This window comes from Mobula hypostoma, chromosome 6 (genome assembly GCF_963921235.1).
Source record: "Mobula hypostoma chromosome 6, sMobHyp1.1, whole genome shotgun sequence".
Taxonomy (NCBI): Eukaryota; Metazoa; Chordata; class Chondrichthyes; order Myliobatiformes; family Myliobatidae; genus Mobula; species Mobula hypostoma.
Genome location: NC_086102.1, coordinates 157,906,610 through 157,924,297, shown reverse-complemented (window position 1 = coordinate 157,924,297; position 17,688 = coordinate 157,906,610). Strand labels below are relative to the sequence as shown.

The window sequence follows — 17,688 nt, the reverse complement described above, 5'->3', positions numbered from 1 at the left end:
CAAGTTTTATTCTTTACTTTTTACTTAGGATCCTTTCTATATTAACAACTCCAGAATACCAATTTACAAATCAAAACCTACATTCATTCAATACAGCATATAAGCCAGCTATTTGGCCTATTATATCTATGTCAGCTCCAAGTGCCAAAATGTCTCACTTCTCTGCTCTTTCTCTTTCCAGAGAAATTGAACTTGCTTCCACATCACTCAAAATGCAAATATTTCCTCCTTTTATGTCACTATCACCTTTGATGCTGCTACTTGCTCATTTATTTTACTCAAAATTGGATCTTTTCAAGCGCCTATCATGTCTTCAATAAACCTTCCGGTTTCTCAGTGTATTTAAAGAAGCCCTTATTAGGGGATTGTTGGGCAGTGTGGTTCGAAGGTCAGGAGGGGCCTACTCCACGCTGCACCTCAATAAATAAATAAATAAATACTTCATATAATTTAGGTAAATCTATTATTCAGTCCCTCTGCCATGTATCCTGAGAAGTGATGGCCAGAACTGAACACTACACTCCTACTGAGGGTTAACTGCTACATAGTAAGTGTCAGTGAAATATTCTAGCTTTTGTACTAATGCAGTACTATTTTTTCGAACTTCCCACTTTGCACTGCCACTTTTGAGTTACACATTCCCCTAGTCTCTCTGCATCCTGTTGCACCATTTAGTTTCTGTTGCCTCTCTTTATCCTCTGTCCTCCTCAGTGCTTACTTACCACAGCACACTTCCTTTCTGGAAAACAACTACTGCATTTTGCTCTTTCTCCTAGCCAATTCAGTATTCATTTAATCATCATCTCCTTAATCCCACACATTTCAGTTTATTTACTTGCTTACTTAAAATTTGGGAATCAGCCATTTGGCATGTCTTGTGCATGATGGCTCCCAATAGAGCAGGGGTTTCCAACCTTTTTATGCTACCATTAACAGAGGGGTCCATGCACCCTAGGTTGGGACTGCCTGCAACAGAGAAATCCCATTTACCTCTATTACCCAGAGCACCTGGTGGAACCAACATGGCCACTGGATGAGCTCTGTGCAGCCAAAATCAAGTCCGTATAGGGAGAAATCCAAAAACTCTTATTTAAAACCTCCTTCACATGGCAGTTACCATCTCAAGGAGCATTTTAAGATAAGCAATAAATACTGGTTCAAAATTCAAAGTAAATTTATTATCAAAGTACATATATGTCACTATTTTCAACTCTGAGATTCACTCTCTAGTGGGCATTCACAGTAAATACAAATAAAAACAACAGACTCAATGAAAGAGCATAGACAAGATGGACAAACAAGCAGTGTGCAAACGACAACTGTGTAAATACAAAAAGAAAAATAAATTTAATATTAATAAATAAACAAACAATAAATATGGAGATCATGAGATTAAGTGTCCGTGAAAGTGAATCCATAGGTTGTGAGAACAGTTCAGTGTTGGGGCGAGTGAAGTTCAAGAGCCTGATGGTTGAGTGGCAATAAATGCTCCTGAACCTGGTGGCATGGGTCTGTGAGGCTGCTGTACCTCCTTCCTGATGGCAGCAGTGAGAAGAGAGCATGGTCTGGATGGTGGGGACCTTGATGCTGCTTTCTTTCAACAGCATTCCATATAGATGTGCTCAATGGTGGGGAGGGCTTTACCTGTGATCGACTGGGCTGTACACACTACTTTTTGTAGGCTTTTCCATTCAAGGGCATTTGTGTTTCCATACCAGGCTGTGACACAACCAGTTAACCACCGCATATCTGTTAAATTTTCGATGACATGCCAAATCTTTACAAACTTCTCAGAAAATAGAACCGCTGCTGTGCTTTCTTTGTAATGGTACTTACATGTCATTATAGGTTACTGGCATGCTCAACTCTTGTGATGAATACAAAAAAGTTCAGTTATTTTTGTTTTATACCTCTCATTGTTTCTAAAAACAAATCATCTGGAATACTTAAATAATATAAGGCATCTTACAAGTGTATTTAGCAAGTCAGGCAGCATCTGTGGAGGGGAAGAAACAGCGGACTTTTCGTGCTGAAACAGGACTCGGTTTAAGTTGCTAAGTTAGTTACTCCAGCATTTTGTGTGCGTTGCTCAAAATTTCCAGTATCTACAATATCTCCTGTGCCAACATGTATTTTTATTTGTTACTGCCATATTTGAGACTACTTGCACCTCTGCCAATATTTAGTTCAGTGACAAATTAAAATTAGATTTGAACTTGACATTAAATAATGAGGCTTGAATGCAGTCAAATTATCTAAGCTCTATAAACAACCAACAGTTTATTTCTAACATCAAACTATTTAAAATATGAAATTAACTATACTATATTTTCTAAATTGATTTCCCATTAAATACTGCTGTTGTATTAATTAGCATCACGCACGCAGATGTATTTAATTTTTGTTATAGTTGGCAGGTCGATTTAATAGTGCACATTAGAATCTAAAAGAGATTTAGGAATAGATGTACCTATTTGGAGGACTCTTGGATCTAATTAGATTGGTGTATTGCACCTGATCTTTTGGCATGCATTTATTAATTTCACACTAAACAAATAGCATTCTAATGTTAGGAATTACAAAATGGAGCTTTCTGCTTTTATCCGCAAATGACTTAAAAGCAAAATAGTTACTGCACACAGAGCATTACATTTAACTCTGCTCAATTAGAGTGGATTACATTATTGCAATGGAGCAGTGCAATTTTCTAGCCACCTGCACACTTAAACATTTTCAAACATCGTTTAAAGAATGTGAATTGTGAAACCTCAATAGTTAAATTTTCATCTGACTGCTTGCGAAGTTATTCTTATTAAATATAAAGAATTGTTTGATAGAAATAGAAGTTCTGAAATCATAAAGAGGTAGTGTGGACAGGCAACTTGAAATTTTTAAACAACAAAACAAAAATAGCAAATTTTGTGTGTTTTCATTAAGCTGAGATACATTAATGGGATTTAAGGAGAGATGGAGGTGGCATAGCAGTGATGCACTACTTCATTTAGTTTATAGTTGAAAGCAACAGTCAAGGTTCACAGCAGCAATCTTTTAAATAAATATCAAATATAACTTTATACAGGTACAGCTTGAAAATATACCAGAAGGGTCTTCTTTTGTAATTAAGACCAAAGGATACTGAATTAGCCCTTCAATATAGTTGGTTACAAGATGAATTCTAATTGTGGGAAGAAGAAATAACCCTTTAACTCTTCACTTCTTGGCAATTTGAAAAAAGTACTAATGTGAATTCAGCTGATACTAGGTAATGTAGCCCTGAACAAGCAAAATCCTAAAGCTTTTCAAACTTATTCTTAAGATAAAATGGTCCCTCTTTTTGGTCTTGAGAACAAATTCAAGACATGGAAGGTTTATTTATTTGGTAACTATCCATCCCATCAATATATTCTGAAGTGCATTACAACCAATGCATTGCTTTTGATACAGTCTCTTACTAAAGAAAGCACTGCAATCAATTTGCAAGCAGAAAACTTCTGACAAAATATTAAGTGTAACAACTTTTATGGCTGATTCACTGTGACATCTGCACCAGTTTTGATCAGCAGAGACAAAAACAGTAATCATTAATATGAAAGTCAGCTGGTGGTGTAGTGGCATCTGTACCAGACTTCCAGGCGAGTGATCCCGGGTTCGAATCCAGCCAGCTCCTTGCATGCTTTCCATCTGTGCTGGGTTGTGCGTCGAGCTAGCAACTTATCCTCGTTAAAAATAAAGCAGACAAAAATGCTAAAGAAACAGCAAGGTTGCTGCCTTTTGCGCCACAAGGCGAGGAAAGGAACCACAACAATTAATATGAAAGGGAGTTCTAAAATGTTTGCCTAAAATTGTGATCAGCACCTGTAAAACAGTAGAGTCTGAAACCATTAACAGACTAAACCCTTCAAGTTGTTCAGTCCCAAATAACCAAAGGAATAACATAAATTAATATAGAATCCCATTCCTTGTTTTGGTGCCAAGTGTTCATGAAGAATAGGAGAACAATATACCACAGATGACAGGCCACTACTTGGCTGCAAGACTTTGTGCAAAAATGCCATTTTTATAAAGCAGGATAGTAAATCGTAATGCTAATTCACAAATCTGCAAGTGTTGTTCAAAATTCAGAACCCATTCCCCTTTTGAACATGATAAACAAGACAGCAATTCTATTGACACAATAAGGATGCTACATTTAGTTATTTGGATGGTGTGGGAATTCTTTTGCACTTTCTCCTGGGATTTGTGGTTAAACAATTGGAAATGGAACAATAAAGAAACACCACGAAAAACTATTTTTGCACTATTTATTCTCTAACAATTTTTGTTTTATTATTAATATTATTCAAGAATTGAGATAGATGGATAGCTGGAAGAAACAAAAAAATGGCAAACAGAAAATAGAAGAGAATAGAGGGATACATTGACTTTAGGTAAACACATACCTGATCCAAGTATAGAATTCCAAAATACCAAACTACTTCGCAGTCGCTCCCATTACACACAATCTGATCCAACCATAACATTTACAAATAAATCTTGATCCAAGTATAAAATGCAGCTATTAACCAACTTTTTAAAATACCACACTACATCTAGTCAAGGAACTGCTAAATTTCACCAAGAGACAGTTGCACAATTTAGAATCTAATCATTTACATTCAAAGTGTTGTTTAGACTGAATTACTGAATGCATTCACTGTATATTAACTTTAAAATATTACGTTGTGGTTTTTTAATGAATGGTTAAATTGGCTGCACTAACAGTTTTCAAATATTTGCAAATTGGCTATTTTTATCTTCAGTTTATGGAAATCCTGATCCAAGCATAATCCTTATTCAAGCATAACTTTTCTTGGCAATGCAATATTCTGTTTACAATGACTTGATTCCACCCCCTTATACAAGAAAAAATATTCCTGTGGCAAAAGATACTACTAATGAATAATGTTCTTTATCTTGCTTTTCCCCATTGTTTTTTTTAAATCTTGCTTATCCCTACCATATCCCATTTCTAACATTTCATCATAAGGTCATTTCCAGGATTCCATTCTTAACCAAATTATTTAGCTACAGTAGATAATCTATCACAAGATTTATATCATATTCTCAAGAATTCAATTATAAAATTATAATAAAATATGAATCTTGAAAGGAAGCAGAGCAAGAGAATTTCTCAGCTGAAGCCTATGGTATAACTTACATACATTGCTCTTTTGGCAATGAAAAATAACAACCAATTTCCTAAAAAAGGTTCGTTTCTAAAGCACAATTAAATGCCACTTGAGACCTGACACATTTCCTTTGTCTATTAATTAAAATTAATATGACATCAACTTGTATATCAGAATCTAATATCGAGAATATTCAAATTTACTATTCAGGCTCTCCTTTACAACAGCCTATCCTTTAATTAGATTTAATTGATGAACAGCCAGCATTATCCTGAGTATTTCAGAATATACTAAAGTACTGAGTGTTCTGGCCACCATAAATGCTATTCAGATCATTTGGGACTCACTTGGATTGGTTGTTAAGTGCATTTTACATTTTCCAAGTCCATTGCTGTCATTACAAACAGTAAGGTTTCACAAACTGGTAATGCTGAGATTGATCAATTAGTATTGTTACGAGAATACACATAAAATTAAGATGTTTGCTGGCCTGGGTTAGCATCAGTGGCATCAGCAGTTGGTCTGCCACCTGCCCTCAGGGGAAGGAGAGATAAGGAACAATGGAGCAGCGTCTGGAGATGTGTAATGAAGGGACGTGGGAGAGAGAGAGCTGTCTGGAGCGGCTCCCCCCTTTGAACCTTGAACTGTTTGAAGTGATGGACAGGCGATGCTCCAGCAGGGGGATAAAAAGGGACAGGTTCGCTGGGGCGACACACACGCCACCCGAGGTAACGAGACCCTGGAAGCGGTGCGCCTCTCACGAGTGGATGAGAAGTACCAGACAACGACCAGGGTGGAAAGGTACGATCAGCGGGAACCCGGTGTGTGTCCGCCCTTGCCTGGGTGCCGGGTTCACTGCAGAGGATCGACCGCATCTGGAGGAGGGGTCACAGTCGGTGACCTCAGGTGACATCACCAAGGACCCGCCCAAAAGTTGCTTGTGAGCAATATCGCCGGTCTGTGAGTGAAGCAGTGCTGAATGATCAATTGTTCCTGTTCTCTCTGTCTCTCTTCCCCCACGTTGTCCATCGCCATGGCAACGATTACTGCGAACTGAACTGGACTGAACTTTGAGTCATTTTGAAATTTGGTCATTTACCCCTAGACAACGATAGAGCTTGATTGATGCTGTTATCTTAATTCTGTGCACATGTGTGTTTACCATCACTGAACTATTGCATTTATTATCCTTTCGATTACTGTGTTGCTTGTTTCTTTAATAAAACTTTCTTAGTTCTAGTACTCCAGATTCCAACTGAGTGATCCATTTCTGCTGGTTTGGCAACCCAGTTACGGGGTACGTAACAGTATGTTGGCAGATGGTTGAGGTAAACTGCTTATAGGACACCCTTATATTGTTAGCATTTAGTTTCTGAACAGAAACAGTGTTTCAATTTACTATATTAAAATGCAGCACATTCAATAGTGTTGTGCTCAGTATGCAGTGAAATAGTTTAAAATTTTCATTCTAGTTGTACAGCATGTCTATATAATCATTGTGATAATTTCAAATAATACTCAAATAATTAAGAATACTGATGCAAAGAAATTCCAATTTTTAGTATTCAAAGGCAAAAAGGCAAAACTGGCACGATAATGGAGGGAATGAACTAACCAATAACCAAGAGAGCCTCTTTAACATTTCGGTCTTGCACCAAAAGGGCAATCCCCTGTGCAGAGGAATGAAGGTCAATACAGATAAAAATAAGATTTAAATTTATTAGGTAGAAAGGCTAATAAGCAAAAAAAAACACCAAAATGGTCATACAGTAAAACTCTGATAATCCACTATCAAATTGACTGGAAATTCTGATGGCCTGATGTCTGAGTCACTGGGGCTCCATTCCCCACACCCTCGCCCAATTTATTTATTTGAGATACCGTGCAGAATAGGTCCCCCCGGCCCTTCAAATTGCATCGCCTAGCAATCCCCAGATTTAATCCTAGCCTAACCATGGGGCAATTTACAATGACCAATTAACCTACTAACTGGTACATCTTTGGACTGTGGTAGGAAGGAAACCCACATGGTCTTGGGGAGAATGTACAAACTTCTTACAGGCAGCAGCAGGAATGGAACCTGGGTTGCTGCTACTGTAAAGTGTTGTGCTAACCACTACCCTACTTGCTGGGATCCTGTTTCCTGCAATCTTTAAACAAAATAGGTTGGTGGGATAATTTACATTGTGTGACATTTTTTTTTAAAAAAAGCACTTTATCCAACTAGGATAAATAGTTTAAAAAAAAAACTGCCAGCCCATCACCAAATCTCAATAGTGCCAAAGTATCAAAGCTTTACTGTAATAAATTGAATATGGGCAATGAAGCTTCCACTATATATTCCCATTAATCTAGTCTTTAGTCTTCAGTCTCATTGTTTCCAAATTTATTGCAATATATATTATTGAGTTTAAGCATCCATTCAGATTTAAAAACAAACAGGAACTCAACTTACAGCAAGGAATTCTTTAAGACGATCTTCAATGCTTCCTTTATGAATGGTGAACAAGGCAGCAGCAATCTGATTTATAGCTTTGGCCAAACAATGAATGTTGTTACAATGTCCTGTACAGTTAAACATAGGTACTATGAAGTCATTGAAAACATATGTATCAATCAAGAAAGTCTCCTTCATAAGTATAAACACCCCATTTTCATGAATGTAGATACTTCCGCTATCATGCAGTCACAGTTGTTTTTGACTATAGACCTCAAAGGACAAAGGATTATTAAACAAAAAAAAATCCCACGAAACCTGGATTACTGAAAAAAAAATCTGGAAATACCTAGGCAAGGCAGCATCTGTAGAGAGAAAAACAGAACAATAGAGTCATAAAATACCACAGCACAGAAACAGGCCCTTTGGCCCATCTAGTCCATGCTGTACCATTTAAATTGCCTAGTCCCATTGAATTGCACCCAGACCATAGTCCTCCATAACCCTCCCATCCATGTACCTGCCAAACTTCTCTTAAACATTGAGATCAAAATAACATTGAACACTTGCACTGGCAGCTCGTTCCACACTCCCACCAGTCTCTAAGTGAAGAAGTTTCTCCTCATTTTTCCCTTAACATTTTATCTATCACTCTGAAGCCATGACCTCTAGTTGTAGTCTCACCCAACTTCAGTGGGAAAAGCCTGCTTACAGTTACCCCATATATACCCTCATAATTTTGTATAACTCTATCATATCTTCCCCAAAGTCTTCTACATTCTAGGGAATAAAGTTCCAACTTATTCAATCTTTCCTTATAACACAGGTCCTCTAGTCCTGGCAACATCCTTATAAATTTTCTCTGTACTCTTTCAACCTTATTTACATCTTTCCTGTAGGTAGGTGACTAAAACTATACACAATACTCCAAATTAGGCCTCACCAACATCTTATACAACTTCAATATAACATCCCAACTTCTGTAATTAATACTTTGATCTTTGACCAACGTGCCAAAAGTTTTCTTTACGATCCTATCTACCTGTGATGTCGCTTTCAATGAATTATGAACCTGTATTCCCAGATCCCTTTGTTCTACAGTACTCCTCAGTGCTCTACCGTTCACTATGTAAGACCTACCCTGGTTGATTCCCCTGAAGTTCAACACCTCTGCATTAAATTCCATCTGCCATTTTTAAGCCCATTTTTCCAGCTGGTCCATATCCCATTGTAAGCTTTCACAGCCTTCCTCGTTGTCCACTATATCTCCAATCTTGGTGCCATCCGCAATTTTGCGATCCAGTTAATCATATTATCATCCAGATCACTTAATATAGATGACAAACAACAATGGACCCAGCACCAATCTCTGCAGCACTCCTTGAGTCACAGGCCAGACAGTCAGAGGCAACCTTCTACTACCACTCTACAGCTTCTCCCGCAAAGCAAATGTCTAATCTAATTTACTACCTCATCTTGAATGCTGAGCGACTGAACCCTCTTAAACAACCTCCCATGCTGTTCCTTGCCAAAGCCTTGCTAAAGTCCATGTAGACAACATCCACTGATTTGCCTTCATCAACTTTCCTGGTATCTTCCTCAAAAAACTAAGATTGATTAGTCATGACCTACCATGCATAAAGCCGTGCTGACTATCCCGAATCGTTCTGTCTATCCAAATACTCATTAATACAGTCCCTTAGAATATCTTCCAAAAACTTTCCCACTACTGACGTCAGGCTCACCAGCCTATAATTTTCTGGTTTATTCTTAGAGCCTTTCTTAAACAGCGGAACAACATTAGCTATCCTCCAATTCTCAGGTACCTCACCTGTCGTTAATGATGATTTACATATCTCTTCTAGATAGAGAATCCTCAATATTTTACCTCTCATCTGAATCACAAAATGATGATCTAACAGTAAGTTTCAAGTGTGTGTGTGTGTGTGTGTGAATGGAAAGCATTAAGTCTGAAACAGTATGATTCTCAAATACTTCAAAATGCCCCGTCAGTAATTTCCATCTTTTGCTAAATAATTGTTTAATTATTCTCTACATTCATCAGCTGTTCCAAATTTATACGGCTTTTTTTCAGAAATTGACCTATTTGTTAAATAATCCTAATAATGGTAGGAGAGTCGTCCAACACGGTGACCCAGCTGAGACTCTCATTATCAGTCACTATCTGGATCAAATCTTTGTCTGAAATAACTCAAAAAAAACTTACCCACCAGCCAATGCAAGAACCACAAGTTCTTGCACATTGAAACTAAAAGTAACATCTTTTTCCAAGAGACACAAATTAAAAATTTGAAAAGCAAAGAAAAACTAAACACAAAGTCTGTAAACTGGACTCTTTTTATAATTTATTTTTAAAATGTGTTTTTCTTTCTTGCGAATGTGTCTCTAATGTTATCTACCTACGATGCTGCTGCAGGTAAACTCTTCATTACACCTGTGCATACATGTACATTTGACAATAAACTCGATTTTGACTTAAATGCTGGGGATATTCAGCAAATGAGGCAGCATCTGTGTAGAGTAACAGTCAATGTTTAAGATTAATGACTTTCATCAGAGCTGGAGAATTAAACAAGTATGGTTAATGGAAGGATGACAGTATTGGTGCTGTTTTCTGTGCATATAAAATGATTGAAGTTTCTCCTATATCTCAAACAAGCAGCTCCAAGATACCCAATCTGAAGCAAAATTTCCCCATCACCATCAAGCAACCTTTGACACCCCAATTCATTGCACCATGAGGATAATCCGAAACCAGATTGCAAATGCACATTCAGACAAAATACTAATACACTGGTCACCTGTGGTTCCTCCTGATTACTGGGTGGCTGATTCACTCTGGGGAACAATCCAAATTATCTTTACAGACTTTCACTGTGTTGATACTTGAAATTAAATATTCATGTTCCAGGAAGCAGATTTTTTACTTTTTTCCCCCAATTTACTTCCTGACATCTAACACTTCTAGATTGTATTTGAAAAGTCAAAAGGTTGAGTTTATTGTCATATGCACAAGTGCAATGGAAAAAAAGATTATATCGACACATTTTAACTGGTAGAAATAGGAGTTTGTAAAAGAATACGGTTCACATTTTGCTCCTGATGAGACATTGACCTCAAGGCCTGATCTTTTGAGCCATTGAAATTTTCACTACCCTGCCATAGAAACTATTAAAACATTTTGCACAAACTTTGAGCAGAAAATATTTGATACTGAATGTAGCAAAAAAAAAGTACCTGGATCACATGCAGATTTTTTATTAAAATGCCAGAGCATCATAAATCACATTTTCTTAAAGCCAAGCTGCAAACATTGTAGAAATTTAAATCTACAGGCTGAAATATGTAGCTGTCAGAGGGAATTTTTTTCTCACCATAAGGCAAATGATGATTAATTAATATACAAATTAAAGGTGCTCAAACACTACAAGGGAAATGCTGAACAAACGTATGGTTGCTTTTTAAAAATTCCCTTTTAAAATTAGTTTCCTTCACTTATGTTAATTGCATGCAATAGTGAGTAGCAAATTATGTAGGACAGTTGATAATATCCTCATTAAAATTTAAAATAGACTTTTCTAATTTTAAGAATCTAAACCTAATGACTATTTATTTCCTGCAAAATAGAAATTAAATCTTTTCAATGTCAGTTATTTTCATGAAATGCTGAAATAAAACCCTCAAAAATATTTTACTACAATGCTAGCTTCTAAAGCTTCACAATTTTGTCTTGATACACCACTGCAGAAATCCAGTACTTACCTTCAATAGCAGGACTATATTGGGACATGACGTTACTGGCTAGAGTAGGAAGAGATACAGCAACGAACACCATCAGGAGGCAGGCAATTTTATATTCTTCCTCTGGGCTAATATTCTCTGTGAAGGATTGGGAGTGAATATCAATTAATACCAATAGCAACATTTTAACCAGCATTTAAAATTTAGTCTGATTTTGTTAAGTGTTAATAAAACTTGAATCATTAGTAATAAGCTTCAGGTCTGTTTCATAAACTTGTGCTTGAATTCCATGTCCGTATTCATAGCGAGCTGCTGATTTAGTTTGATGATGATACTAATTTAGGGGGTCCATTGATGGTGCAGCAGTTAGGGAGATGGCCTAAGGAATGGCATATGAATTTCAACTTAGATAAGTGTGACACAATGCATTTTGGACAGTCAGACTGGGATAGGACTTGCATGGTGAATGGAAAAGTTTTGTGGAACAGGTGGACCTGGGAGTACAAGTGTACAGCTCATTGAAAGTGGCCACGTAAGTAGACAGGATGGTGAAGGTGGTGATTAAAATGTTGGCTTTCATCAGTTGGAACTCTAGTTTAGGAGTAGGGACATTATGTTGCAGTTATACAATTAATTGGTGCGGACACAGTTTTGGTCACCTTGTTATTGGAAAGACATTGTCAAACTTGAGAGGATCCAGAAGATATTTACGAGGATGCTACCGGGACTTGAGGACCTGAGTTAAAGGGAGAGGTTGGCCATGCTGGATCTTTATTCCCTGGAGTGCAAGATAATGAGGAGCAACCTCATAGAAGCTTATAAAATCCATGAGTGCTATGGATACCATAGCAGGTCATAGTTTTCTCCCCCCAAATGGTGGAGCTCCAAACTAGAGGATAGAGACACAAGTGGGAAGAGATTTAAAAGAGATCAAAGAGGTAATTTATTTACAGAGGGTGGTGAGCACCTGGAATGTACTGCCAGAGCAAGTGGTTGAGGCAGGTAGAATTGCAACATTTAAGAGGCATTTGGATAGGTACATGGAGAGCAGGGTCTTAGAGGGTTTGAGGCCGAACACAGGCAACTGAAATTCCAAGAGTGGTCCCAAGTCCAGCTGTGAAAGGAGGAGGTTTGGGCATGGAGCTATCAACCCCATCCTGTAAAAACCCAGTGCTACAAAAAATACCAAGCAGAAGCTCCAAAGACTTCAACCCTGGAAGAGGAAGGATCTTCACCCAGGATAGAGGATTCAACTCTGATCTTATTAACAGGCTCATTAAAATTGACTATACCTCAAGTATATTTTGACTGGAATATTCTGAGCTGCTGATTCACCAAACCACTTATGTATAAATTTGTCAATTTAAGTTATATTATGCTTGTAAAGTACAGCGCTGCTGCAAAAAAGCTAATTTTCATAGCATTTATACCCTGTGAATGGATGCCAATGGCAATTAGCTTGAACTTATCAGAAGAAAGGTAAAAACAAAAACACCTTTCGAATCAACTGTCTTTGTCGTTAATTTTCCATTGCTGTTTACTGACAGAAAAAGGGCAATATTTTGTTCTTGGAGGCAAGCAGAAGGTTTAAAGTAGATAAAAAAATTTGCAATATTTAAAAACTTGCTTTTATATATGCCTTTCTCAACACTAGGACATACCAAAGCACTTCATAGCTAACAATGCATCAGTGAACACATTTCAATAAAAGTCCATGGCTGTGAAACTTTGAAACATCAAGCTAATGAAATGCATTTAACGTTTGCTGTTTTTAAAAAATTTCATTGAAGGACAATCACAGTTGTATTATAGTATAGATATAATAAAAAGGATATGTTGTGTAATTTGGGGGAATAGCAGAAGAGAATTCTGAAAGAATCTATGGAACTAGCCAGATAGCCTATGACATTTAAGTTATGGAACTTCACATCAACAAATGCTTTTATTACCTAAACCATCAAAAGTATCAAACTTGTACTTGTTAATAATGAAATGTATTCAAGAATGCTTCTGGTGCCAAAAAACAGCCCACAACTTACTAACTCTAATGTCTACACCTTTTGGAATTTGGGAGGAAACCAGAGCACCTGGAGAAACCCATGTGGTCATGGCCAATTGAACCCCAATCTTACAGCTGAGACTGTAAAGCGTCATGCCAACTGTTACACTAATGTGCCAGTAGAAGACAATAAAAGACTGACCAAAAGGCATAACCATGTGATTGATGCAAGCTTTACTTCAGTGCAATAATCAGGGTAGGCTGAGCAACTTAGAGGTGCATATCCTCAGGATTTGCTGTTTCTTTTTGTTCTCTGTTTATCAATTCAAAAATTAAATGAAAATAGAAAAGCTGTAATTCATATTTTAAATAGATTTTTTTAGATTAAATGGACACAAAACTATCCTCAACCCAAAGCATAATTTTAGTAACTGCTACAAATACAGATTTATATAAATAAACTTATTTCAATGAACTTATTCTTCCTCTACACCATGCATCTGCAAATTCATTACTTTACACATTCTAGTCATTTTCTTGTCCCACTGTTGAGTGCCTTAATCACTTCAATTCATTATCTAGAATTCCCTTACTCAACTACTCCTGCTGCTCTCCATGAGTTTTCTTAATAAAAAAAAAAGTTTTTGCTTACACTTCATTTTATAATTACATGTTCATTGTTGTCTCAGCAGAGTTATTTGGTAGCTGGAATGTTTATGGCTCAGACCACAATATATGGATAACTACTGGGATTTGAATAAATATGGTTATCAAGCAATCCACCCTACCTCTCAACCGTTCATTAATGCTACTTCAACTCTATAGCAACATCAAGAGCATGAAGGGGACATCTTTAAAAGGCAATGCCTCAAAATGACAGCATCCATCATTAAGAGCCCCCATCACCCAGAACATGCCCTGCTCTCATTGCTACCATCAAAGAGATAGTACTGGAGCCTGAAGACACACACTCAACATCTTAGTTACGGCTTCTTTCCCCCCGCCATCAGATTTCTGAATGGACAGTGAGCCAAAGTACAATACCTCACTTAATTTTTCATTTTTGCTCTCTTTTTGTACTACTTGATTTATTTTTATATATTTTTCTTACTGAAATTTATAGTTTTTATTATGTATTGCAATGTATGACTGCTGCTGCAAAATAAATTGCATGACATATACCAGTGATACTAAACCTGATTCCTGTTTTAACAAAAAAAACATTAACTTGACATGAACTCTTATTGAACGCTCTCCATCTTTAAAAATTATCTTGCAATTCCAATAATATGAAGACAATTTAATAATAATCATTCTCCCTTCAATTATGAAAGGTAAATTGATGTGAAGCACAAAAAAGGCTACCTTCTCTTATGATAAATGAATTGCTTTTATATAACAGAAATACAGCTGTCATGAGAAAGCAATGGATTCAGATCATTAATCTTGAATATAAGCCTTTCCCAGCTTACGGCAGGGTTCAGTTCTGAAAACCGTTCATAAGACAAGTAGTTCACAAGGGTGGAAATTCAGCCACAGACCTAGTTCCTACGGCAGGAGATGCCTGCAGCCCTGCAGCAGCAGACACAAACATCTTGGTAGTCTCTCAAATGCTCAGTCATATATATGGGATATACGCATTAGGCTTATGAACTGGAAAGGAGTAAAATGAGAGCAAAGTTTATGTTGATGAAAAGATATCTACAAACCTGATGGGAGGTAAATAGGAAAATACATTTTGCAAAATAAAATCTGAACATTTAATTTTCGTAGAGCTGCCTGGTCTTCTTGTAGTTTTTGTAGAAAAAAATTCAAACAGGAAAGCTCTCTAAAACACGAGTCAGCCATTCAGCTACAAGAAATATTGCTATAGTTTCTTTAGTCCAGGCAGTTAGCAAACTCCAGTTCCATGAGCTCATGCAGATGACATGAATGGAACCAAATTCTTCATTCAGAAGTAATGGTAGATTCATTTTTCCAGTTGTACAACGTCCTTTCTATTTCTTTCCATTAACTGTTCAGTATGGTTATCATATATGTGTAGAGCCTTGTACACTGCAACACCAACTTTCCTTTAGCAATTACCAGCTCCCAGTTTTCCAAAATTTAGTCCTGCACTCAAAACCAAATTAAGTACCGCAGAACGAAAGGGAAATAAATGCCAAGATGACACACTCGGAAAGAATTTCCGAGAAGAGTTTGAGCACATTTAACTTTAGCGTGGATTTTCAAACTAAATATTCAAAATTTTGTAATTAAACAGAAGTAAAGAAAATACATATAATATTTGATCAATGATTTCTAATCCCAAAGGCTCATGAGAAATCTTAAAAGATTAATGCTGGTGGTATTAAATATTACCCTTACAATTTAGCAATAAGAGCCTAAACACCCAGAAGGTTTCCGTGAATTGTTTTGAGAACCTAAGCTCCAACATGATACAAGATAAAGGCAAAGCTCAGAACATTTATTTTCTGCAATAATCTTTGTTGCACTACATTACCAATACCTTCTGGAAATCTAAGTGTAGCATATCCACTGGCTTCCCTTTATTCACAGATCATATTGCTTTTTCAAAGATTTGCAAGAGATCGGTCAAGCATGATTTCTCTTTCATTAAGTCTCAATGACTCCCTAATAACCTTGCTTTTTCTTCCAATAACATCTTTAATAATAGGGGAGGGAAAGGAACGTCGACTCAAACCATGAGAGGCCTGCGTCGGGCATTTTCATGCCCTACAAGGCGCAGATTGGAAGTCTGTGTGGGGCGCCACTCCTTTAATAATAGCTTCAACCATATTCCCTATGACAAATGTTAAACTAAAAGCCCTGTAGTTGTTTTTATTTTTGCTTATTGTTCCCCCCCACCTTTTAAAATTGAATATAGTTGCTGTTTGCCAATCTAATAGAACTTTCCCTGGATCTAGACAATCTTGGAAAGATAACAATCTCACTGGCCATTGTTAAGAGCCTAAGGTGAAGGCTATTACCCTCCCAGTTCACAACTCTAATAATTTGCTTTGCATCATTGCCCATGATTATAATTTCCCCAAACTCTTTCCTCATTTCTCAATCTTGTTATATATCCTCTATAGTGAATAATAAAGCAAAACACAAGTTTAATTCATGCTATTTCCTAGTTTTCCATTATTAAATTCCAAGGCTCAGTTTCTTTTGGACCAAAGCTTACTTTGTTAGTTTTAAATATCAACAGAAACTTATTATATCTTGGATATGTGCATCAATTGAATATCCATAACACTTCAGTTAAGAAGTTTCGATATTTATAATGTTCCGTGAACAAGGTTCACCTCCTCCAAATCATTGTGGCCACTTTATTAGGTGTACCTGTACATGTTAATGCAAATTTCTATACAGCCAATCACGTGGCAGCAACTCAATGCACAAAAGCATGCAGACAGGATCAAGAGGTTCAGCTGTTGTTCAGACCAAACATCAGAATGGGGAAGAAAAGTGATCTAAATGATATTGATCATGGAGTAATTGTTGGAGCCAAACACAGTGGTCGAGTATCTTAGAAACTGCTCATCTCCTGGGATTTTCACACGCAACAGTTTCGACAGTTTACAGAGAATTCTGCGAGAAACAAAATAAAACATCCAGCCAGCAGCAGTTCAGTGGGTGAAAATGCCTTGTTAATGTAAGTTTAGAGCAGAATGGCCAGATTGGTTCAAGTTGACAGGAAGGTGACAGTAACTCAAATATCTCTTTATCAAATGTGGTTATGCGTTACACCAGTGGTGTGCAGAAGAGCAACTCTGAAAACACAAGTCGAAGTAGATGGGCTACAGTAGTAGAAAATCACTAACATGTACATAGTGTCCACTTTAACAGATACAGGAGGTACTAATAAAGTGGCCGCTAAGTGTTCTTCCCTAGAGCTATCCCAATTCCATTTACTCTATTCTAGAATGAGGTGCAAAATGTTTGAAACGTCCATCAAATATGTATTGTTCTATAAGAAACATCACTGTACAGTTTCATCCTAAAAATTAAATTTTGTGAATTTTTTGCCATGTTATCTGAAAAAAAATCTTTCTCCAGGTAATCCATCCCAAATTCTAGTTTACTCTAGGTATTGTTTACAAGTCCTTTATAATTCAGCAAAACTATAAAATTTGGATAACCAATTATTCAACAATACTGATGATTTATCTACCAGCTGATACGTGGTGCACCCTGCTCCCTACAAACCCATTACAGCCACAGATTCCAAACTCTGCCCACTAAAGGGGAGTCCTAGTTTCCACACTCCCTTTAGATGAATCTGTTTTACTGGAAAATTTACTATAGAGTAACAT

At 36.9% G+C, this 17,688-nt stretch overlaps 1 protein-coding gene across 4 annotated transcripts in view; it reads right to left on the bottom strand.

Moving 5' to 3' along the window:
- The window catches only part of nckap1 (NCK-associated protein 1), a 157,955-nt gene that overhangs the window by 11,239 nt on the left and 129,028 nt on the right, over window positions 1-17,688 (bottom strand). For all 4 annotated transcript variants that reach the window (XM_063052029.1, XM_063052030.1, XM_063052031.1 and 1 more), the window contains 2 exons: window positions 11,389-11,505; window positions 7,624-7,733 (listed from right to left, as the gene is read on the bottom strand). In XM_063052029.1, the coding sequence (XP_062908099.1) occupies window positions 7,624-7,733; window positions 11,389-11,505 (227 nt within the window). The remainder of the gene's footprint in view (window positions 1-7,623; window positions 7,734-11,388; window positions 11,506-17,688) is intronic.